The sequence below is a fragment of the Columba livia genome, chromosome 6, assembly GCF_036013475.1.
Source record: "Columba livia isolate bColLiv1 breed racing homer chromosome 6, bColLiv1.pat.W.v2, whole genome shotgun sequence".
In the NCBI taxonomy this organism is placed as follows: domain Eukaryota; kingdom Metazoa; phylum Chordata; class Aves; order Columbiformes; family Columbidae; genus Columba; species Columba livia.
In genome coordinates, this window is record NC_088607.1 from 19,667,945 (window position 1) to 19,693,849 (window position 25,905).

General features: G+C 41.7%; 2 protein-coding genes across 13 annotated transcripts in view; one reads left to right on the forward strand and one right to left on the reverse strand.

Annotated features, from left to right (window-relative positions):
* ANKRD22 (ankyrin repeat domain 22) overlaps positions 1-25,905 on the reverse strand; it is a 46,788-nt gene that overhangs the window by 7,079 nt on the left and 13,804 nt on the right. The window contains exon 1 of one of the 7 annotated variants that reach the window (XR_010473507.1): positions 15,837-17,465. The exons of 1 other annotated variant lie outside the window; for it this stretch is intronic. Coding sequence is in view for 5 of the 6 variants with exons in the window: in XM_065067423.1 (XP_064923495.1) it covers positions 15,837-15,980 (144 nt within the window). In the remaining variant the exon portion in view is untranslated. Of the gene's footprint in view, positions 1-1,922; positions 2,746-15,836; positions 17,474-25,905 lie in introns of those variants that run through there. 5 more of the 7 variants (XM_065067423.1, XM_065067421.1, XM_021288343.2 and 2 more) reach the window with 5 other exon arrangements.
* On the forward strand, positions 6,255-18,928 carry LOC102087031 (lysosomal acid lipase/cholesteryl ester hydrolase). 6 transcript variants are annotated; one of them, XR_010473505.1, is made up of 10 exons: positions 6,272-6,400; positions 8,168-8,306; positions 9,840-9,954; positions 11,862-12,060; positions 12,635-12,744; positions 13,690-13,826; positions 14,475-14,615; positions 14,702-15,657; positions 16,974-17,042; positions 18,264-18,281. XR_010473505.1 is itself a non-coding variant. In XM_065067413.1 (10 exons), the coding sequence occupies exons 2-10, from the start codon at positions 8,175-8,177 to the stop codon at positions 18,495-18,497; spliced, it is 1,209 nt and encodes a 402-aa protein (XP_064923485.1). In that variant the 5' UTR covers positions 6,272-6,400; positions 8,168-8,174; the 3' UTR covers positions 18,498-18,928. The 6 variants fall into 6 exon arrangements, 4 of the variants coding, with proteins under 4 accessions (XP_064923486.1, XP_064923485.1, XP_064923487.1 ...); XR_010473506.1 differs by lacking the exon at positions 18,264-18,281 and having other exon boundaries at positions 14,702-14,986; positions 15,586-15,657; XM_065067413.1 differs by having other exon boundaries at positions 15,586-15,657; positions 18,264-18,928.

Here is a 25,905-nt window from a genome sequence, read left to right on the forward strand (position 1 = left end):
TATGTCTACAGAAAAGCCTGCAGGCTAAAAGCCTGGAAACCTTACTCAGTTTTCTACAGTGTTAGAAGACCACCTCAGCAACACTGTAGCTTAACAGCCAGTTTCTGATTCATGTTATAGTTATTACATTATTGTTATCCACCTATCATACACAAGTGGGAAATAAACCTATGAGATACATACTCAGAATAACCAGGCTTCACATGCAAGACAGAAGCATTATCAGGAGAATCTGAAGTCCACATTTCAGGCTTAGGCTGAGCTGTGGAGAGGAGCAGGACTATGACTGCAGGAGACTCACAGTAGCATAGGACCGCCGGGAGAACTCCTGCAGCTTCCCTCGTTAGAGATGCACTGGCAGCTGAAGCACAGACACAAATCTATGGCATCCCCTTTAGGCACACGTGAGAAACAAAATCTAGTGCTCCCACAAGAAAAAGCCCTGAAGTTAAGTGGTCCCCATCAAGGGGAACTGAGCTCACAACTTCTGGGGGTGATGGCAGCCTGAGACACAGAGTGGCCACACTTGCCTACACCACATTATTTATGAACCACAGGGTCTTGACTGTCCCAGAGAACTCAGAACAGACCAAGACCACCTCCACAAGGTTAGCAGGGTAGACCTGGCACAGGAACATCAAACATTACACCCAATACAACCACAAGCTCTAGGTCTGAAAGGAAGAGAAGCAGCACCAAGAACTCTAGCTTAGGTGAAGAGGAAGCGAGCTCCTCTTTGACCTGTCTGGCAGCAACCCCTTCACTTCTGCTCTCACTCACACTTCTGCAGTACCACCTAACATTCAGACAAGATGCACACAATGAACAATGAACACAATGTTGTAAAAAACATAAGAAGGAATGTACAGAAAACAAATAATCACAACACCAAACTCCTTCTACCCTCACCAGTGGTGCCTTTTCCCTGCTGCAGCATCAGGACTAATCATGAACTAGAGCACATGGCTCTGCCTTAGTGAAGAAACCAAAGGGCAGAAAATGGAGACTGGAAATTGGAGTCTGAAGATTACAGAACCACAGAATGGTTGGAGTTAGAAGTGACCTCTGGAGAACATCTAGTCCAACTGACCTGCTAAAGCACCTTCAACAAAATTACATATGCCAATGACTGAGTGACACTCACTCAAGTCAGGTATTCGAATGAGAATTGAATATGCAGTTATAAAGTAAAACCTTTGTAGTTAGATTACAGTATCTCTACAGTACTCCTACAAGACTTACAGAAGAGTATTTCAACATTCAGTATCTGATGCTGCATTAAACGTAAAGTAATCATAGAACAGGCAAGGGTTTTAATGGCTGAGATTGCTCAGTACAAGATCACCACACAGGAGGTGCAAGAAAAGTAAAAAAACTTTTTGTGTAAGTAAGAAAGACAAGACATGGAAGATATGGACATCATTCGAACATTCTCTAAGAACCACTTTAACTAAGCTAGGGTATGCTAAATGGACCATGGTCTGTGAACAAACCCATAAAGGCAGGAGCTAAAAAAAATCACATTCCTAACACAATTGTAGGGTAGGGGAGAATGTTTCCTTAGGTGTTAACTCTGTTATCTATATTGAACATCAGCCAAGGATTTGTTTGCAGTTAGCAAACTTGTTTGTTGTTTGTGCCATGCTCAGAATCATTCTGCTCTCAACAAAGAACAACAAATATCTTGAACACATAGTTTCTCTATGAAGTCACAATAATTCCACTGATTATTGCATTTTCTTTACGTCCTCAAACAGTACTTCTGTCAGTTTGTAATACCCAAAGTACAGCATTTCCAGAGGAAAAGAACTTCCAGATCTGTACAAGCCTGCATATGGGAGGGTGCGAAGGGAATAAACCAAACCCAGTGAATATCCATATCTTCAATAGCTTCAGTTACTGCACAGAAAATGCTCACGTACCTCTGAATAGAGTATCCCCATGCCTGTTCTTCACTGCTCCCTTTCGTTCTTGTTCACCAGCCCAACAAGTTAACCTCACTTGAAATGCTCTTGAGCTTGTTTGAATCTGGTTAATATTTAACAACAAAATATCACTCTTTCTTAAGCTACATTTCCCCTAAGTGCTTTCTAGTTGGTAGCCATTGTCTTCAGAAACCTAACCCAGGCAGGTAAACATGAGAACAGCAGCTTACGGGAGGCTGACAGAACAAGTTACAACACAGTAGCATTTTCCTTTGTCTTTTTTGCAATGACAGCCTCCAGTTGCCTAAAAAGGAAAGTAGCAAAACAGGCTGAGGAAGGGAGGGGAGAGAAAGAAAAGGAGAAAGTTTCACAAGTGAAGAAGGGCGGGGTGGGGGGAGGAAGAAGAAAAGAGCATGGCACCTAAAATTTAAATGAGGTAACTATGAATGGTAGCTGGTTTGCCACCCAAGCTCCTTCTGACTCAAACATATACCAAACCCTCTGCAAGAACACCTCAAGATGCCTACTAGGAAAAGGGAAGCAATTGGATCCCACACCTTTAATGAGAGTTCCCAGTGTAATTAGCTTCGGGCTCTTATTACGTCAGCCAGCCACTTTCATCATCTTTTGTTCAGTCCTCTCTTGATAGCCCAGCCAAAACAAAACTATACATCTTTAACCTGCTAATTTTATATATTTGTGCATTAGAGCTTTCTTGGGAGAATTATTACTGATGCTTCTATCCCCTTTGAGTGTCTGTGGCTCTCAGGGTAAGATGCTGATAGTATTTCTGTTGCATACTCAGACAGTCTTTCTGAGTAGGGCATGTGTATTGCAAGCGTCTGCAGACACCCCAAAATATTTTTTCCCTTTACAGTTTAAGTTAATCTTTCCTGTATTTCAAGCATCTTTTTTAAAAAGTTTTTTTAAAGTTTTAAAAGATACGCATGTCATATATGCATCTTCAATCCAAGCCTTCTACCTTAGATTTAAGAACTTTTATTTTCATATAATTTCCATATTTATTCTCCAGTGAGATAGAGTACAATATAAAAGATTTATATTTTCTCTATCCTTCTCTGGTTAAAGCAGTAGAGCACCACTGACTGCACTGACTGTAGTGTTAGTTTGCTGGCATCAGTTCTAACCCTTTTAACGGCTGTTTAGCTGAAGAAAATTAGGTTGGCTTGTAAAGAAAGCATATAACACACCTACCTGTGACAAATCTCACTAGGATCCTCCCAACAGATTGATTTTTCAGCATGCGCTGAATTCTGTTGACCTAAAGACACCTCAAAGGTGAACCTCACCTCAAGGTAACACCTCAAAGGTGAAAAGGTATTTCTTGCCAGTACTTCTTCACATCCAGATACTAAGAAATGGATATCCTCCTACATCAATTGCCCAAGGTGTTGGAATTTCTAAACTACAACTTTTTGAAAGAAACCCCAAATCACTCAGCTGTTACATAAAGTAACTTAGTAGATTACTTAATCCTCATCAATATATAAATGCATGGAAACATAGAAACATATTTAAAAAAACAAACAAAATAAAAACCAACACCAGCCATGATGAGGTACAAAACTTAAGTAAATTTATGTAGTTACAAGGTCACTTCTGCTTCACATATTGCTTTAGTGTTCTTTACCGTGTTTATAAAGGAGAATTTGAATCCTGAATGCCTTTTTTTTCTTGAATAGCCTTTTTGTCCAAAAGGTGCCAAGACTCAATGCATTGGCAAACTAATCAGTCTGCAGAGGAAATCTGATTCTTACTTCCTGAAAGAATTCAATAACTCTTGAAGAGTTTCTTGTGAGCCAGACGTGAACTAAGATTTTGTCAGAAGGGCATTCACCAGAAAAAGAATAAGGGTAATTAATTTTTAAATTATATATCAATTAAATTTCAGAACATCACATTCCATCAAGAACATGAAAGATTGCATGTCTCCTTAATTTCCAGGCACTACAGATAATACTGCTCCAAATGGCATGAGTTATGCTACTCTCAGGAAAGAAAGCTGTGGCCTGCTGGAGCTGTGTGTGCAGAACAGTCCTCAGAAACATGTATTCCCAAGAAGTGCAGTCCTGGAATGGCCAGTGTCTGGACAAGAGGAACAATCACTGCTTACACTCCGCCTCAGAAGACTGGTAGCTACCCAGGCACCATCCCTGTGGCACTGTGAGAGTCCCTTGTACCTCTGGTTCAGGATGGGACTAACTCAACATCCTCACCAAGCAAAAAAAGACCCTCCCTGGCACAGAGCAGAGCCTTAAGCTGAACTCAGTGCACCACTTGTGTCACATGAAAAGCACAGGACTTCCCAGCCTTCCCTTTGCATCGTGATGCTCATGTGGTCACTACTGGGTGACTTCTGTTACAGCCCACCCTGTGGCTAAGCTCTAGCATCTTGTCACTCAAACCAGCTGATCCTGCCTGCCCAAGATCCTGTTCCCCATAATCAGTTCACAGGCAGCACTGCACAGTGTGGAACACAACAGTCCTGTAAAAGTCAGCAGGCCCATACATCGGCACAAACCTGCTGACACATCTACGCATTTTCACAATCACTGTTGTCCTATATGGTAACTCTTAATTTAAAGCTGTCCAAGGAACATAGTGACTGGGCAACGCCTCAGCAGACAGAAGCATTTGATAAACAGCTAGTTTATTTCCCATACATGCTCAACCAACAGGTAATCATCTGGCAAATGCAGGGAGAAAATTGATGAGAACCACAAAAGTAACTGGGAAGAAGAACAGAATTCCAAGATCATATACAGACCATTTATTAAACAAACACTACTTTTGTGTTTAAAGGGTTTCCAAAGAAGGAATGAACACATGCATTTTCCTTCATCCTCCTGCTCCACCTGTACCTGCAGATCATCAGACACAGGATACCTTGGAGGGACCTTAGAGAGGGCTGGCAGACACTGGGGGTTAAGACAAACTTGGGCACGTCCTGCTATGTACAGCTGTAGGTCAGACCACCTAGACATTAAAGTTTCATTCCAACATTTTTGAAGCATTTTGAAATTTCCTATCTCAGCTGGCATGGTTCTCTAAACAAGGACAGCACATCCTGGGAAATTTCTGCTTACCTTTTAGGTTTTGTGTTTTCCTGTTCTCTTTTTACATTCATTACTTTCATTGTCACTTCTCCCTCTTCAGGTGGGTTTACTTATGTTTTGCTCTTCACACTATTCCTACTAACAATACCAGAAAAAATATGATATATCCCTGAAAGGAGGATACATACAACTACCTGAAAGGAGGTTGTAGCATGGAGGGTGTTGGTCTCTTCTCCCAAGTAACAAGTGACAGAACAAGAGGAAATGGCCTCAAGTTGCACCAGGGGAGTTTTAGATTTGATATTAGGAAAAAATTCTTCACGGAAAGGGTTGTCAAGCACTGGAACAGGCTGCCCAGGGAAGAGGTTGAGTCACCATCCCTGGAGATGTTTAAAAGACACGTAGATGAGGTTCTTGGGGACGTGGTTTAGTTGTGGACTTGGCAGTGCTAGGTTCACAGTTGGACTTGGTGACCTTAAAGATCTTTTCCAACCTAAACTAGTCTATGATTCTATCATTGGCACACAGTCCAGAGAATTTGCTGCACCACTGCACCAGGCCAGTTTCCACAAGGACTGAGCCTGCAGGCTGACTACAGTTAATTCAGCAGTTAGGCTGAGGGCTCCAAACATACTGTGTTTTCACCTAATTCATCAAAATGGCTTGCAGGAAGCACATAATCTTGTTAGTGTCCCCTCTGAGTCAGAGTTTACACAATGGTCTCAAACATAATTCAATACCTGAGAGTCCCTACAGAAGCACGCTCATTCAGGACAAACTGGTCTTTGCACATTGTGCTGGTCTCTGAACAACAGATTAAGAAATATGTGCGTGATAATAAATACGCACTTTTAAAATCAATTGTATTTTCATTCTAAATTACCTAAAAACAAAGAATTGCCCCCAAGTAACCAGCAAACAATGGTTCAGAAAACAAGTGACAGGTGTGGAACCAGTGACCACGCCAGCTTCCGTACAAGCCACAGCAACAGAGAACACAAAATAATGTGGTCACAGCACTCCTCAAGACAGGCAACAATACAAATCAAGACCTGTCACATTCTCAGGGGACAAGAATTCCCAGGTTCTTGCCAAATATCCTAACCATATATTAATTGCCTCTTTACCTCTCTTGCTCTGTGGCACAATTTGGTCTTTCAGAGTATTTCATAACAAAGCTGTTTATCAAAAATGACTCCACTCCTTAAATACTGCCAAATCAGCACTTACTTATACATGCAATCCTATATATACAAACATCACATAGTACTCTACTGTTACTTGTAAATGAATTTTTATTTCCTTCTGTTGACAAGGGTTTCTGCCAGTGAATCAGGCTCCAGTGGAGACAGACTAGGAACTGCAGCAGAAGAGACAAGCAAGGCAGTCAAAGCGGAGGTAAGTGGCACGTACATTTGTGTTCACGGTTTCTTTCTCTCTTGCCCGTTTCCATAAAGACGAGCAGTCTTGCTGCTGTGCAGTTGCTTGTAAGAGCAGACAGCCTGCATCCTTTCTGATCTGCAAGCCTGACATTATGCATCAAAGTGCGTATTTGCTAAAGTTGGGGTGAGAAAGAAGTCTTTGACATGTGCAAGTGGGAAAAGGAGTAACTGGTAGTTTAATGATGTTCTACTTTTTATATTTTTTTCTAAGAATATCACTGTGGATGCATGAAAATCTCTGTATTGAAAGCATGTGCATAAATGGGATATTTTGCTCTCATAGTTCCAATGCATTTAAGCTTTGCTTGTCAGTTAACCAGGAGATCCTGACATCTGCTAACCACATTAACTGCTCTGGTGCCCCTCTGTCCCAGTTACAGTGTATGTGGAAAAAAAATATGACCCTCTCAATAGTACACTGATGATTTTCTAGAAGGCTTAAAGTTTATTTTCATTAAATATCAAAAGTCTCCAGAAATGGCCCTTTCCATGTATCTTTCAGGTCTCTTGTTTTGTTTTGTTTTAATTAAATATTTCAGTTAGCTCCAGTTTGCCATGGTAAATACTGCTCTTTGGCTTTGTTTCATTACATAAAAGTACTAGATTGCTGTTCAATGGTCCTACAGTCAAGACACTGAAACTCATGAGGCAGTGGGTGCCAAGAGTTAATTGATACACTCTTTCTGATTTAGAAAGTATTGATCTGGAAGTGCCTTAAAACACATGGCCTAAACTACATGACAACCCAATAAATATGAGTATACCCTGAAAAGGGCAACCATATAGCTAACCTATTGCCTCACCTTTAGTACAAAAACAAACTGTTCTATTCCCAAATGTTGTTTCACATGCAGAAATAGAGGAACATGTTTTACTTCTGTTTGAACTGAATAAAACAGGAGAAAGTGGTGAAGTATCTACTATAAAATGGTGCTTCCAGATCACACAAGTGGGAGGTTTTCTGTTCTGTTGACAGAAGAATGGAAGTATTCTCCTTCAAAGTGGATGGACTACAGTGAGTTTGAATGCCAATACTGAAATTAAGGGTATATCCCAGTTTTGGTTTAATCCAAATGTTCTAGTGACTCAATGGGCATGATAGATTTAACCAAAAATAAAAAGAATTGAGAACTCCCTCCCTCATGAAGAAGTTCAGAGAAAGCAAATCTTTTGGCTAACATCTCCAAGCTCTCCAAATCTAAAAAATCTTACCCATGATATGTCAGTCAATACACTGTGGTTTTATGAACTGTCTGTCCTCTTTGTTGATTACAATGGAAGCTACAACCATAAAGCAGACCACTAACTAGAGAGAATACACTCTATGATTTCTATTCAGAAAATCTCCACAGTAACTATCAGTCAAATGCTGAAAACCATGAAAATACAGTCTTTCCTCCAGGTGGCCAAAATACAGATTTACTGTATGGAGGACTGTAAGCTAGAGAGAAATGGAAGAACTCATGGCACAAACTAGTACTGATATACAAGCATATTCTCCCCGGTAGGTTCCACATCCTCTTGGAGCCTTTGACTCACTCTTGGCCCCTGCTAAATAGGGTGAGCTGCAGACAGCCCCTCCTCACTCAGGTACTTGTTCTGGCAGCCCCTTTGGGGAACAGACCTTGGGCAACCTTCAGGAGATTCCCCACTTGGGGGAGAGTGGAATTCCACACCATTCTCTTCCTAATGCAAACACCCCTGCATGTGCTCTTTCACACAGTCCCAAGATGTGGTGCCTCCTCCTGCTGCTCTGCTCCCAAGCAATTGCCTTTTCAGCAGGATTCACAACATCCTCCACTCTGAATCAAGACAAAAGACAGTACAGGAAGACTCGCAACCCCGAATGCTTTATGAATGTTGTAAGCTGGCTCACTTTCTCTCCCATCCTTTCCAAATTCCCTCTCCAGGTACCACTACAACTACCCTTTCACTAACAGTCCCTGTCAGGAGGCTAAACATAGGGCCCTTTCCAAGGAGTCCCTCCAGCATTGTAATAGAGAGCACGCACCTAGAAGAAACCTTGATGCTCCTATCCAAACAGTCTGAGCTGCCACAGAGAAGAAAACCTTTGCAGAGGAGGCAAAGCCTGGTTTCTAGTCTCAAGGGAACCAAAATCATCCCTTGCTCTAATAACCTTTTTCCTCAGTACAGCAGCAAGGGAGGATGAATCCCTTTATCAAACAGCAGATTCTCACAACACAAAGGAATCCAAGACCCCTTGCTCTGAATCTCCAAAGATTTCCTCACGGGAGTGGCAAGAGTGTAGTAGGTGCTGCTGTGAGCAAGTTTGTAACGTGACATCCACTCTGCCTGGCTTGTCTAACCACACTTTGGAAAGAAAGGATTCACTACGGCTCAAACCCCACATCTTTGGGCACTGCCACATACAGATAGTGCTGCATGCTTAATCTCTAAAAAGGCATATCTGTATCAGCCTTGCAAAACATGACCAACTATCTCCCAAAAGGAGAGTCATTCTGGACAGTTCTGCTTTGTCCTATAATATGGGGGCAAATACCAGACAACTACCACCTAAGCAGATTTGAAGAAGGCTTGGATGTATCACTTTACAAGACCTGCAATATTTATTCTTAGCCATGTTCCCTGTGGCCAGAAGCCCTACATTGCAGTCACAGAACAGCCCACTTCCACGCCGCTCAGCTTGGTTACTGTCCAAAGCAGGACAGCTTTATCCAAGGTGTTTAATAGCACCATTCTCAAATTCTAAGAGAACAGACATGCACCCAGAAAAGTGGTGGAGAGCACTGGGATGCTCAGGGAAAAGTTATTCCAAGGACAGCCCAAACACATGACAGCACATACAACCAAGCTGGTGGCCCCAGGAACAGTCTTCTTTACTGCACAAGTAAACTCTATCATCCTGCCACTCTTACAAGCCTGTGTAGTGCTTGGGTACCAGTGTTACAGCAATTACTACCTTGCCAAAACCTAAGCAATATCGACTATGTCAGGAAAGCTCTAGATATAACTAGGTGCTTCTACCTGAACAAATGCAGCTCTTGGTATTTCAATTTGAGAGATACGGCATTAAAGAACATACACAAATCACATGACACAAACACAGCTCAACTGCTCTCACTGCCCTTTGCATCCTCCAGCCTCCACAGCTGTGTTATACCAGATGTGTATGATCATTCCCAAAAGAGCAAGGCATGGATTGTGCTGTCCTGCAGGAACCTCTTTTGGGTCCCTTCCTACCAGTACAACACAGAGTAGAAATGAAAAAGCCAGTGATAGGTTATCATATTAGTTTTCCCTGCACATTCTTGGTTAGCTCCACATTCCTAAACAGAAGCAGCATCTAGACACCTTCTCAACCCATGTCTACATTGCACGTGCATGTTAACAAGCTTTCCTTTGGCCTCCCACAGAGTGAAATTATCAGATATCATGGATATCCCAGTGAGGAATATCAAGTTACCACAGAGGATGGATACATTCTTGGTCTTTTCAGAATTCCTGCTGGACGGAACAGCCAAAATACAGGTGTGACACAGCTGTAGGATATAAGGGAAGTCTGAGAATGAATGCTTACATGGGTCCCCCGTCTTTCCCCTTTGTACATGCAGTGGCATGTTCCGGGAATACTAAGTGAGTTCACCAATCACACTAAATTGTGAGGTGCTGTTTACACTCTCAAGGGCAGAGAGGCCCTGCAGAGGGGTCTGGACAAATCAGGGAACTGGGCAATCACCAACCACATGAAGTTCAAGAAGGGCAAGTGCTGGATTTTGCACCTGGGACACAGCAACCCTGGCTGTACATACGGACTGGGGGAAAAAAGTGCTGGAAAGAAGCTCCATGGAGGGGAACCTCAGGATTCTGGTTGATGAGAAATTGAACATGAGCCAATGGTGTGCCCTGGCGGGCAAAAGGGTTAACCATGTTCTAGGGTGCAACAAGCACAGCATTGCCAGCCGAGCGAGAGATGTGATTGTCCCGCTCTGCTCTGCACTGGTGCGGCCTCACCTGGAGCACTGTGTGCAGTTCTGAGTGCCACAGGATAAAAAAATATGATGCTACTGGAGAATGTCCAAAAGAGGGCTATGAAGTCAGTGAAGGGTTTGGAGAGGAAGCTGTATGAGAAGTGGCTAAAATCACCTGGTTTGCTCAGCTTGGAGGAGTCTGAAGGGAGACCTCATCACAGTCCACAGTTTCTTTACAAGGGGAGGAGGAAGGGTAGGTGCTGATCTCTTCTTTGTGGTGACTAATGAAAGAACCTGAAGGAATGTGTCGTAGTTTAACCCGAATTAGCAATATTACCACGATAGCCACTCACTCACTCCCACCCCCCACCCCACAAGTAGGGGAGAGAATCAAAAGGGAAAGGACAAACTTGGATTGAGATAAACACAGTTTAATAGAATAACAAAATACTAATACACTACTAGTAAATATATATATGTCTATATATAATAGAAATAGAAATAGAAATAGAAATAGAAATAGAAATAGAAATAGAAATAGAATACAAAATAAAAGATACTTAATGCAATTCCTCATGAATTCCGTACACATCAAGCAGGCAGACCCAGGAAACAGCATTTGGTCCCAACAGCAAATCCCAGAGGGAGAAGAAAGAGGAAAAATGCAGAAAGGCCCAGAGGTTTCTGTGAACTAAAGTTCTGAACAGAATTCCCTGAGAGCAAAGAGAAGACAATGCGAGAGAGACACCAGAAAATCCTGACTCTCCTTAAATACAAAGCATGACGCTAATGGGATGAAATACTCTTATTGATCAGTCTGGATGTCAGTCAAGCTCTTCCCCATCTATGCCCCACTTCCTTGATGTCTCACACCTGTGGGCAGAGCTCAATGTCCTTGACTCTCAGACAAGAGCAACTAAAAACATTAACTCTGACTGGGGTGTTATCTTCTTGTTCTCAAACTGAATCCAAATAATGACTGTGATAGCTATGAAAAAGACAAGTTTCTAAATGTGTGAAGAAAATTAACTAATTTTCAGTCAAGCCAGCACAGAATGGCAGGAAGGTGTGCCAAGGGAGGTTCAGGTTAAACATCAGGAAAAGGTTCTTCACCCAGAGGGTGGTGGAGCACTGGAACAGGCTTCCCGGGGAGATGTTCACATCCCCAAGCCTGACAGTGTTCAATAAGAGACTGGACAATGCCCTCAGACATGGTGTGAACTGTGGGGTTGTCATATGCAGGGACGGGAGTTGGACTCTATGATCCTTGTGGGTCCCTTCTAACTCAGGACATTCTACGATTCTATGTTTCTATGACATCTTTCCACCTCAGCAAGAGCACCTGGACAGGAAGGGGTTTGAATTCTTTATATAGGTTTAAAAACTCCTGCAAAATGAGAATCTGCACCCAGTTTTGACTACACATTTCTTTCTACTACAGAATAAGAAAACCCTCCTCTTTTTCAGGGAAAAAGCCTGCAGTCCTGCTACAGCATGGAGCTTTTGGAGATGGTGTTCACTGGATTTTTAACCTGCCCAACAACAGCCTAGGCTTCATCCTTGCAGATGCTGGATTTGACGTCTGGTTGGGAAACAGCCGAGGGAACACTTGGTCTTCAAAACATGAGACCCTTAAGCCCTGCCAGAAGGAGTTCTGGCAGTTCAGGTACTCTGTGGAGAAAGAATTACTAAAGAGAGCAACTTCCAGGGGATTAGCAAGATTGGGCAGTTAATATTGGAATGCAGCACCTTTCTGGCTGTACAAAAAAAAATCCCCTTCTGGATTAGATGAAAATCCTACTGGTTTTCACACAATCTGACTTCCAGTGAGACATCCAACATGTAAGCAGACTTGACCAACTCTTTTCCCCAGATGCAGCCTCTTCTGGGTATGGTGGTCAGAAGAAAGGCTTGGCTATGTGATTGGGACAGGCCCTTCTGGAATCAGCACATACAAAAGCAAAGCTGGAAGTACACAGGTCACCTTTGTCCATACAAGCTACTGGTTTCTTCTTGGGAAAGGGAAAAGGAGGCATCTATAACCTTGAAGTTTCCCACCAGATACCATGTCTCAAGTGCAGACATGAGAGGAGACTGCTCAGCCCAACTCAAGCAAGAATGCAGACAAAGCGTGCAGCTTCGTCTTTCTGTGGGTCCTGCTTGGTGCAATGGACAAAACTGACATTCGGTAACTCACATTGTGACAGCTGAATTATTATTTTTCTGTTTCTCCCCTGTAGCTTCGATGAGATAGGTAAATATGATATTCCAGCAGAGCTGTACTTCATCATGAATAAAACAGGACAGAAGCATGTATATTATGCTGGTCACTCAGAGGCTTCAGCTGCAGGTAATGTTAGGACCGCTTGAGTCCAAACCAGTTGCTATTAGTGTTTATGATTTATATATAAGATCCATTAGTAGGTATTGGGGTTTATGCCATGGTGTGCCATTGTCCTTTTACAAAAACACACTCAGAAACAGAGAAGAAAAAGAGGGGAAGCAGCATGTGTCTGCATTCTTAGACAATTATTTTGCTTTCTTCTCATTTGTGCATTTCAAGAGTCTTTTTGCAGAACAAATCATTTAGGCCAAGACATTACCTTCTTTGTCTTTAGATCCTTATGTTTTAGGCAACCAGTTAAATTTCTCACCAAATTCATCTTTGGAGAAATTTAGACATGTTCAGAAAACAGGATGGATGCAGCCTTTTTGTCCTTCCTGCCTTCCTTCCTTCCTGCCTCATACTCTTGCTTTATGTGTTCGTTCACTCTCACCTGTTCGCACTTAGTTACAAGCAAAAATTCTGCTCTTAATCTTCAGATAATTATTAAGATAATTAAGATAATAAGTAATGTAATTAAGGTAATAATTAATATAATAATTACGATAAAAATTAAGATAATTATTGTATTACTACCTGCCAGAAAAAAACATACATTCTTGTAGAGTCTGCAAGCTGAAAAACTCACTATTTTATTAGAGTTTGGGGAACTTTAGAGGGTGTTTGAATTAAGACAATCTGATTCATACATCTTCTTCCCAAAACTGGCCTTAACACAAAATAGTCAGTTCCAAGAAACATCTATATCTGGACATGCTCTAACGAACCTGTATACTTAGAAGGAATCCCATCTCCCAAATAAAAGTTTCCCTTAGGTCTGCGGTACAGAGATGGACAACAGCCCATTGGCTGCTAATCTAGTCTCACTTCTTTGCTTCCCACTGTTTTTTTTTATTTGTTTGACCTGTGGAGGTCTCTTCACTAATTGACTTGTGTCTTCTCTGCTTACAGGCTTCATAGCATTTTCTACTTTTCCTGAGTTGGCTCAAAGGGTGAAATTATTCTTTGCTTTGGCACCAGTAACTACAGTCACACATGCTACCAGTCCTCTGATAACATTTGCACGTCTTCCTGCACCACTGATCAGGGTATGTCATTCCTCTTTCTAAAAAATATAATCGTCTTCTTCATTTCTACTGGACTCACTCGACCTACACTATCTTTAAGGGGGTGATGAGTTAAGAATGAATTCAGTGTAGCAGACTTCTGACAGTGCTGTTAGACATCAGATTTTCCAAAGAACTAAGCTGCAATGTTTGATGTGGTAGCTCTTTTGCAACTTCTTTAATATAAAAGGCATACTTTCATCATTATTCTTTCAAATCAAATAATTTTGAAGGAAGCTTACAAATACTAGAATTAAGGCAGTCTAATATAAACTACTAAATCTTGCCTTAAGCACTACTAGAAAACACCTGCCTGGAATAATTATTAAGACAAAAAAGGACTTCCATTACTCTGCAGTCACGAGTGCAGCCAGCCACCCTTTCTCACTGAGGTCAGTACACTAAAGCCAGAGCGATAGTGACCTCGAGGACTCATGTCTAATAAGAAGAAGCTGGAAGAACACATGGTGTGCACTCGGTAGGAACACATTTTAAAGGACACTGCGATGGGAAGCGGTTCCAGACACCTTAGTTAAGAGTCAAGGCTATTAGAGAAGAGGGAGGGAGAGTTGTCTGCACAAAACAATCCTGCAAAAAGAAGAAAAATAATTTCACTTTTCCTCCCCTTAGTTACTACTTGGCTGCAAAGGTGCTCTTCACCAGAATGAACTGCTGAAAGGCCCTCTAACACAGTTCTGCAACTCTCTGGGAAAGGTTTGTGGCTGTCTGCTCTGCTTCGCAGGTGGAGGCAGCATAAAAAATCTGAACACGGTAAGCATGTCCAAGAACACCTTAATGCAACTAAAGCAAAGTAATTTTGAAGGCAAACAATTTCTCTGCCTTATGTCTATATACAGGGACACAGAGAAATGTATGGGGGCTTTCAAGTGATACCAACTAGGACCTCAGCTAATGATGCAATGTGCCACCTGACACATCCAAATCACACAAGGAAGAAAGTCAAAATTCAGAATGGTCACAACTTTCAATAATGTCCCTCAGTGTCCCTTCTTCTGGGGCTAAGCCCAAGAAAAGCTGGACAGATAACAAACCTTTTACAATGGAGAAATGAATGGAGAATGATCTTTTTTCTTTTGTACAATTTTCCTTCCTAAATAGGAAGACGCACAGATCATCTGAATGTAAGAGTTTATTTCTTTTTGGTTGCCACACATCAATACATTTCCAGCCAAAACTCAAAGCTGTTTCTTCACACTTCTCTCAACAGCAAGATCTCATTTCTATACTCTGGATGTTACTTTTTTTTCTTGTAGACCTTCCACATCTCTGTTCTCCAGTGGCCTTTGGTCTTTCAGACTATTTAACAAGTGTTCCCATAAAAAGCTCCCACATATGTTGCTTCATTATGCTTGAACAGACACTCCATAAACAATTCTTCTCTAATACATAATCACAGAAGTATTTAAAAGCATCATACAAATTGGAGAAACTGACAAAAACAAAGGTCATCCACAATTCCCAAATTATGTTTTCTATATAATTTAGGACTAACATGGGAAAGATTCTCCCAAAGGGTAAAAAATGTACATACTCATTCCTACTGTAAACTCCCATGTTTCTGAGTCCCTCCTCAACCTTTTTTTTTTTTTTTGATATTTCAAGGATATCCTATTAAAATGGGGTTTTAACACAGCAGCAGTATGTTGCTCATGTCCTTCACAGTTTCATTCTGTCACAACACTAGATCGCTGCCTTTCTAACAGTTCTGCTTTCTCTCCAGAGTCGAACAGATACATACATAGCACATTATCCTGCTGGAACATCAGTGCAGAACATTATTCATTGGCATCAGGTATAACTGTGTACTGACGTATAAACAGACTCTGACGACTGCTTTTGTATGCAGCCAACAGCCCCCAGGGAAGTCCAGAGGCAACAGATCTGGGAAGCTGCCCATCACATCTTCTCACATGCTGCCCTGAACACCTGCCACAGAGGGAGCCCTGCTTCCCATGGCTCACCAAACTCTACCTGAATTGTCCCTTTGGCATCAGGCACTGAGATTTCCCCTGGGCACGTCAGGCAGCTCTGCATGTTGGGCTCCAACGGCTTCCAGGCTTCAGCTTTACTTATGTACATCTTTGCCTTGAGAGCTGCAGAAGGGAACGTGAGCATGGTCCAGGCAATTAGCAGGCAGTAGGAGGATAGTGGAAACTTGAGCAGGCAGGGGATAAGCCAGATGAAGAAATAATGCAGGTTAAAGCTTTTCTCCAAGAGGGCTAATTGCAGCCTGGATCACCTCCCAGGGCCAGTTAACCACACAAGCACTTCTGCTGGCACAACAGCAATGTGGGGAACTGCCTCTTCTTCTGGCATCTTATGCCATTCTCAGACCTAAGCTTGTTCTGCCTGTGCTCCAAATCAGACCACGGCAAGAAAGAAACAGCTCAGAAACACATCACTGTTTATACCACATCTGCCAACACTTAAATTTATGCATACTCCTGCACACACCCCTGACTAAAATTCCCAGGATCCAGATCACCGGAACCCAGAGCCAGAAAACAGAGACCAACTAGCAGATTTCTAGCATATCCTCAGTTACCTAAAGGTTTGGAAAAAACAAATACATACTTTTTTCAGTAAGACAGATTTATCTTTTATTATGTTGTTGTTGTTGGGTTTTGTTTGTTTGTTTTTCCTTTTAGACAAGGCACATTCAAGAAAACAACAATTTAGTCTTAAACTAAGCGCACCCTGTTCCCAATAGTCAAACACAGAGCCTCTGGAAATTTTGCTACTACTGTGAGCAGACCAGACAAAAATGACACACAAAAGGCAAGATGTGTGAGGAGGTACCATATAGACTAGACTAGTAATAGCCCTGACATACCTCTGTATCACAAACAGGGACCCCAACTTTAGCTAACTACAGCAGTCAAGTGAAATATTAATAACAGAACATACCAAGGATGAGGGCTGAGGAACAGGAGGGATTGTTAGCAATGGGAAAGGCGATGAACCTGCTCACCCTATGATCCATCCTCAGTGTCTCTGGAAGTCTGACCACTGCCTGAGCCTTGGTTTCACTCACAAGCAAGAAAACATCTCCTGCACACTGTCTCTTTAACACTTTCATTTTATCTGTCCTTGTTACAATATCAACAGGTAACACATGCAGACCAATTTCAAGCTTATGACTATGGCTCTAAGGAAAACATGAGGAAATACAACCAGGTAAGGCAATGCAGTTTTCCTGAAAACTCACCCTCGGATTCTGGCAAAACTAAGAAGAGAAAAATTCAGATTTCAGCACCTATGAGTGCTAAAGAGGCAGAGAGTGATCTCAGGTAATGTTTCACCTGAATCTAATACTCATAACTGTAATACTCTAGTTACAGACGAGATGTAGACAAATGCTTGCAAACTACTGTCAGAAGTTTGTTTTGCCTTCCCTACTGATGTAGGGATGTGTCCAATGAAATTTCAATTCACCTGCTATTCCCAAAAGGCTAAGAGCAACACTCAAGTCCCACGACTGGATTAGTATGGTGCTATTCCCTTCTCCCAAAATTCTCAAGGTCTGCTCTTCAGCTAAATACTGAAATGGGTATAAATAAACAAACAAACAAACAAAGTGGAAATGCATACCTTGGTTTTGGGAAGCTACTTACCACAAAAATAAACCAGACACGAAGATTCAGTACAGAACAGTGGAGACTTCTGCTTCTGCTGTGGTTAACTAATGTGTCCTGTACGGAAAAAAGGAAACAGCCACAACTTGTTCAGTATGAGCTTTGGTCACTGACTCCTCAATACTCCGAAGTGCTGCACCCTTCCTGCAACACTGATAATGTGCCTGACAAGTTTTTGAATTTTGATCGGATCAGTTGACTTGTAGGGAGTTTTCTGAGTCAGGGCAGGTTGTTTTATAAGTGACACATCATTTTACAGGTGGAGAATGAATCTAAAGTTTTCTCAGACACATTCCATCCACACATACAGCCTTTAAATACTGAAGTTTATATTTTGGAATGGGCAATGTTTTATTCCCAGTGCTTGGGGTGGTTAGGAAACTGCCCAAAAATGAGAAAAAGACAGAACCACACATAAGCCCAAAATGGGACACATGTAAACAACAACTTTGCAGTCCTTGCCTGATAAACACAGACACTGCTCTTTCCATATCCCCACCTCTGAAGGGCACAAGCAGATGTCAAACTGCAGGACAACTCAGAGCCATTTATTACAGAAAGACACACAAAGGGGATGGGTTGTTTCCTTTCACAGTCATCAGGGAACGGGGTTAGGGAAATGGACACTAGGTTGGTGGCCTTCATCATTACTGGTTTTTTGTACGAAGTGCAGAAGGGGAAGATTCTACTCGCACAGAATCCTTTCTCTGAACACAATTTCTGACACAGCAGCACTCACTCAGGTCTCCTCCCTTTCTTACAGTCTACTCCTCCTGCATACAAGATAGAGAAGACAAGCACACCAGTTGCTCTTTGGAGTGGTGGACAAGACAAACTTGGAGATACAAAAGACATGGCAAAACTACTTCCTCGGATTACTAATCTCATTTACCATGAGCATTTCCCTGCTTGGGGACATCTTGACTTCGTCTGGGGCCTTGAGGCAACTGAGAAAATGTATCGTAAAATCGTTGAACTAATAAGAAAACACCCTTAAAGCTTCACACTGGGAATTAATTCATCCAATAAAAATCCCAAAGACTTTTATTAAGCAGTAGAATATGGGTGTAGGGATTGGTATAGGGATTTATAATCTACTGTCAATTAGTTTGCAATTTTTTTATGTTGTTTTCCATGTTGCTACATTATTTTGGTGACTGTAGTCTCTCTGAGGAGGTTGAGGTACATGGGGATGACTGCTGATAACAGAAAAAGCACTTCAGGGATCACTTATTTTGGAATATTTTACTTCTATAAGACAGATTTAGATACAGCTAATATTTAATTTTATCTTCCCTTTTAGATCAATATTACATATTGCAACTGACACAGAGGGGTTATCCCATGAAAACCCCAAAATTGGAGATACTAATTTCTCTATTGAAGTATAAGCAATCTTTGTTTAAATTAAAGCATCCATCCTCTTGATACAGTGTTTCTCCTGTTTTGTTTTCCTCTCCTCACATTACCAACAGTAATGTTGGTACCAACCAAAATTGCAGATACAAAAGACATGGCAAAACTACTTCCTCAGATTGCTAATCTCATTTACCATGAGCATTTTCCTACTTGGGGACATCTTGATTTCATCTGGGGCCTTGATGCAACTGAGAACCTGTATCATAAAACTCTTGAACTAATAAGGAAATACTTTTGAAACTATATGCAGAGTGTTAATTCGCTCAATAAAATCTTTCAAAATTGTGATTTGGCAATAAGGGGGATACCTTGGGAAGAGGTAAATACACAGACACATGTAATGGATACCAGTAGAGGTGTCTTTTTTGTTTCTTGCTTTTCTCAATGTCAGAGGTTTTCCATGGAGTTACTGTGACTGGTGTCTTCCTTAGAAGGTTGATGTGTATAGGAATGAAAGTTTAAAACATGAATATATTTGTGCACATGCTGCAAGGATCAATTGATTTGGACAGATTTTATTTCTGCAAGACTGATTTTTTTAAGGCTAATCTTTGTTGTTCTCATGTATATTTTACAACACCAAAGAGATATTCTTGTGCCAAATTTGTGTTTTTCCACAGAGACCCAAAAGTGGGTTTTACTCATTTCTCTATTGATGTACAACTGACCTTTCTTTAAATTAAATCTTTTATCCATTTTTCAGAAAAATTTGCTTTGTTTGTTTTGGTTTGTTTGTTTGTTTTCTCCTTACATTTACTTATGCTGTCAACACAATCGAGAGACTTTCAGACACAAGAAACTGAGCAGAGACCTCCAAACATCAAGGAATCAAACCTCAGAAAAACTCAGAGAAGTATTCTCCTGCCCACCATGCCCACACCTCACTCAAGTTTTGTTCACGCACTCTAAGCTCCACAGTTTTAAAGATCATGAACGGCAGCTGAAGGATAAGGAAATGTAGACCCATCAGGCAAGCTCCACTCCACGCAATACAGCTTCACCCCATGAATAATTCTAGACAGTGACAATGAAGATGTTGTGAGCACTCTGAGCTATCAGCTTTGAATTTTCCATAACCCTGTGTCTTGACCATTCTTTTTTCAAGCAGTTTCGACAGCATGGAAAAGCAGTCACCTGTTCTCCCTTTCCAGCCATTAGTTTAAAGAGATAGCATCTTGATTATTCATGCAAGTGTCTCATATCTACTTAACTGCAGGTTGATCTGGTAGATAAGGGTGTGGACAATATTCATCAGCACACGTTTCACTAGGACATCCACACTTCCCGTTCTGAGTTATAACTTGCACATCCCTAAGACACTGCCAAGCACTTCTGGCAGAGCTTGTAGTTCTAGGCGACTTCCAGCAGATGGTGGTAAGAGACACTCCTGCTGCTGCCACCCAGCGCCGCTCAGCCCTCAGCCTCAGCACTCAGCCCTTGCACAGGGGAACGAACTTCCTGTTCACTTTGGGCGAAGAAATAAATCCAGTTCATTTGCAGCCGTTTAAGAAATGGCTTCCAGTCTCATAGCAGCTGGCCACTGCATTAAGCAGCAAGCACTGACAAGCCCACGTGTCTCTAAGTTTACAAAAGGCTTTCCCTTTGGATGAGCACTGCTGAACAAGAGGCACCACACCTGACTCATTAGTTCCCAGAACAGAACCACACTTTGGGTGAAAGTTGAAAAAACACACTCACACCAATGTTTATTTTCTAGGGCTTGAAGGTAGACTTCTTATCTATAAAACATATACACAAGCCCTGCTTGGATTTGGAGAACTTATTGCTACTCAAGTCTTTGCTCAGTGACCTAACCTAACCTTTGTCCTTGACCAGACCTGCAATTCCTTCCCTCTCCAGCAGCAAGAACTCAGACTAAGGAGAGGTTGAGAATGACAGGAGTGCTATAGGTTTCTAATAGCCTAATGAAGGCCTCTCTGATCTGTCTTGTAGCAAAGCCCTTCACTTTTGGTCTCACTCACACTTCTGCATGCAGCACCACCTAACATTCAGAAAAAAACGGACACAATAAACCCAACAATGTTGCACAAAACATGCAGTGGAAGGGAGGGAAAAGAAAGAATCACAACACCAAAATCCTACCCTCACCCATGGTGCCTTTTCCCTGCTGTAGCATCAGGGCTAACTATGAACTAAAGTACATGGCTCTGCCTGACTGAAGAAATCAAAGGGCAAACGATGGGGATGAAAAATTGGATTCTGAAGGTTCCATATGCCAATGACTGAGTGACACTCACCAAAGCCAGGTGTTCCAAGTAAAATTGAATATTCATTTTTTAAAAGGAATCCTTTGTAGTTAGATTAGGATATCTCTACCATACTATTAAATCTTCAACGAGGCCTTCTGAAGAGGATTTCAACACTCAGAATTTAATGCTTCAGGAAAGGTAAGAAGTAATCATAGGACAGGTAATGGTTTTAACAGCTGAGATTGCTCAGTAAAAGACCACCAGACAAGAGGTGCAAAAAAAGTAAAAGCTTTCACTGTCAGGAAGAAAGACAATACCTCTATACAATGGACTTTTTTTTAAAACAATTGTGGATGACATGAAAACTTTATAAAGAAAGAGAACTAATGTACATTAAAACATTAACTAACACGCATGGAAGATATGAACATCATCTGAACATTCTCTAAGAACCAATTTAACTAAACCAGGGTATCCTAAATGGACCATGATCTGCGAACAAACCAATAAAAGAGCTAAAAAAAAGTCACATTTCTAACACAATTGTAGGGTAGGGGAGAATGTTTCCTTAGGTGTTAACTCTATTATCTATATTGAACATCAGCCAAGGATTTGTTTGCAGTTAGCAAACTTATTTGTTGTTTGTGCCATGCTCAGAATCATTCTGCTCTCAACAAAGAACAACAAATATCTTGAACACATAGTTTCTCTATGAAGTCACAATAATTCCACTGATTATTGCATTTTCTTTACGTCCTCAAACAGTACTTCTGTCAGTTTGTAATACCTAAAGTACAGCATTTCCAGAGGAAAAGAACTTCCAGAACTTCAATCCTGCGTATGGGAGGGTGCGAAGGGAATAAACCAAATCCGGTGAATATCCATATCTTCAATAGCTTCAGTTACTGCACAGAAAATGCTCACATACCTCTGAATAGAGTATCCCCATGAGAGAGAAAGAGAAGGAGAAAGTTTCACAAGTGAAGAAGGGGGTAGGGGGACAAGGAGGAGGGAAAGAAAAAAAGAAAAAAAAAGAGCATGGCACCTAAAATTTAAATGAGGTAACTATGAATGGTAGCTGGTTTGCCACCCAAGCTCCTTCTGACTCAAACATATTCCAAACCCTCTGCAAGAACACCTCAAGACGCCTACTAGGAAAAGGGAAGCAATTGGATCCCACACCTTTAATGAGAGTTCCCAGTGTAATTAGCTTTGGCCTCTTATTACGTCAGCCAGCCACTTTCATCATCTTTTGTTCAGTCTTCTCTTCATAGCCCAGCCCAAACAAAACTATTCATCTTTAACCTGCTAATTTTATATATTCGTGCATTAGAGCTTCCTTGGGAAGAGTATTATTACTGATGCTTCTATCCCCTTTGAGTGTCTGTGGCTCTCAGGGTAAGATGCTGATAGTATTTGTGTTGCACACTCAGACAGTCTTTCTGAGTAGGGCATGTGTATTGCAAGTGTCTGCAGACACCCCAAATTATCTTTTCCCTTTAGAGTTTAAATTCATCTTTTCTGTATTTCAAGTATCTTTTTTAAAAAGTATTAAAAGATATGCATGTCATATATGCATCTTCAATCTAAGCCCTCTATCTTACATTTGAGAACATTTATTTCCATATAATGTTCACATTTATTCTCCAGTGAGGTGGAGTACAATACAAAACTCTTACATTGCCTCTATCCTTCTCCGGTTAAAGCAGTAGAGCACCGACTGTCTTAGTTTGCTGGCACTTGTTCATGGTAACATGGTAACATGGAAACATACTAAAACAAAAACAACCAAAAAAACCACCACCACCTCCTGCAGTAAGCACAGCAAGAGCTTCAGGCAACACCTCTCCGAAGATTAACATTTAATCCAGCATCACATCTCAGGCGCTCTTGAAAATTACTTAAGTGACTACTTTGGTCTGAGTTTTAGCTAGAGAACAGATAAGCAGCCCACCCATGATGAGGTGTAAGACTCATGCAAATCTATGTAGTTAAAGCACTTCTGCTTCACATATTGCTTTAGTGTTCTTTACCATGCTTATAAGAGAATCTCAACTGTGAAATTTTAAATCTATTTTTGTTAAATAAGCCTTTTTGTCCAAAAGGTGCCAAGACTCAATGCATTGGCAAACTAATCAGTCTGCAGAGGAAATCTGATTCTTACTTCCTGAAAGAATTCAATAACTCTTGAAGAGTTTCTTGTGAGCCAGACGTGAACTAAGATTTTGTCAGAAGGGCATTCACCAGAAAAAGAATAAGGGTAATTAATTTTTAAATTATATATCAATTAAATTTCAGAACAGCATATTCCATCAAGAACATGAAAGATTGCATGTCTCCTTAATTTCCAAGCACTACAGATAATACTGCTGCAAATGGCATGAGTTATACTACTCTCAGGAAAGAAAGCTGTGGCCTGCTGGAGCTGTGTGTGCAGAACAGTCCTCAGAAACATGTATTCCCAAGAAGTGCAGTCCTGGAATGGCCAGTGTCTGGACAAGAGGAACAATCACTGCTTATACTCCACTTCAGAAGACTGGTAGCTACCCAGGCACCATCCTTGTGGCACTGCGAGAGTCCCTTGTACCTCTGGTTCAGGATGGGACTAACTCAACATCCTCACTAAGCAAAAAAAGACCCTCCCTGGCACAGAGCAGAGCCTTAAGCTGAACTCAGTGCACCACTTGTGTCACATGAAAAGCACAGGACTTCCCAGCCTTCCCTTTGCATCGTGATGCTCATGTGGTCACTACTGGGTGACTTCTGTTACAGCCCACCCTGTGGCTAAGCTCTAGCATCTTGTCACTCAAACCAGCTGATTCTGCCTGCCCAAGGTCCTGTTCCCCATAATCAGTTCACAGGCAGCACTGCACAATGTGGAACACAACAGTCCTGTAAAAGTCAACGGGCCCGTACATCTGCACAAACCCGCTGACACATCTACACATTTTCATAATCACTGTTGTCCTATATGGTAACTCTTAATTTAAAGCTGTCCAAGGAACAAAGTGACTGCGCAACGCCTCAGCAGACAGAAGCATTTGATAAACAGCTAGTTTATTTCCCATACATGCTCAACCAACAGGTAATCATCTGGCAAATGCAGGGAGAAAATTGATGAGAACCACAAAAGTAATTGGGAAGAAGAAGAGAATTCCAAGATCACATACAGACTATTTCTTAAACAAACACTACTTTTGTGTTTTACAGGGTTTCCAAAGGAGAAAGGAACACATGCATTCCCCTTTGTCCTCCCCTTTTGTTAGCTGGGAATACAGCTGAGGAAAGTCTTCTGTATCACTCACTGACAAGGAGTATCAGACTTGCTGAGCTGTAATGTTTTTTGTTAAGTAATCACTTACTTGGATTTTCCACAGACTACACTCTACTTTATAAAGCAGAATTGTTTTTGCGGTGACACTTGGATTCTGTTTACTAACAAAGACTCACTTCACTTCATTTGCCCACACAAGACAGCAGATGATGATGGTGAATGGAGTTAAATCCGGTCAGTGGCCAGTCACAAATGGTGTTGCCCTCAGAACTGGGGCCAATTCAGTTCAATATCTTTATCATTGATCTGGAGGAGGGCATCAGCTGCACCCTCAATAAGTTTGTGGATGACACCAATTTGGGTGGGAGTGTTGATCTGCTTCAGGGCCAGAAGGCTCTACAGATAGAACCTGACTGGCTGAATCAGTGGCCTGAGGTCAATTATATGAGGTACAACAAGGATAAGTGATGGGTCCGGCACTTGGGTCACAACAGCCCCATGCAATGCTACAGACTTGGGGAAGAATGGCTGGAAAACTGCCTGGCAGAGAAGGATCTGGGGTTGTTGACTGACAGCCAACTGAATATGAGCCAGCAGTGTGGCCAGGTGGCCAAGAAGGCCAACAGCATCCTGGCTTCTATCAGAAATAGTGTGGCCAGCAGGACTAAGTCCCCCTGTATTTGGCACTGGTGAGGCTGCATCTCGAATCCTGTGTTCAGTTTTGGGCCTCTCACTACAAGACAGACATTGAGGTGCTGGAGAGAGTTCAGAGAAGGGCAATGAAGCTGATAAGTGGTCTGGAGCACAAGTCTGATGAGGAGCGGCTGAGAGAACTGGGGCTGTTCACACTGGAGTTAAGGAGGCAGAGGAGAAACCTTATCACTGTCTACAATTACCTGAAAGGAGGTTGTAGCATGGAGGGTGTTGGTCTCTTCTCCCAAGTAACAAGTGACAGAACAAGAGGAAATGGCTTCAAGTTGCACCAGGGGAGGTTTAGATTTTATATTAGGAAAAAATTCTTCACGGAAAGGGTTGTCAAGCACTGGAACAGGCTGCCCAGGGAAGAGGTTGTCACCATCCCTGGAGATGTTTAAAAGACACGTAGATGAGGTTCTTGGGGACGTGGTTTAGTTGTGGACTTGGCAGTGCTAGGTTCACAGTTGGACTTGGTGACCTTAAAGATCTTTTCCAACCTAAACTAGTCTATGATTCTATCATTGGCACACAGTCCAGAGAATTTGCTGCACCACTGCACCAGGCCAGTTTCAAGGAGGACCTAGCCCCTAGGTTGACTACAATTAATTCAGCAGTTAGGCTGGGGGCTCCAAACATACTGTGTTTTCACCTAATTCATCAAAATGGCTTGCGGGAAGCACATAATCTTGTTAGTGTCCTCTCTGAGTCAGAGTTTACACAATGGTCTCAAACTTAATTCAATACCTGAGAATCCCTACAGAAGCACGCTCATTCAGGACAAACTGGTCTTTGCACATTGTGCTGGT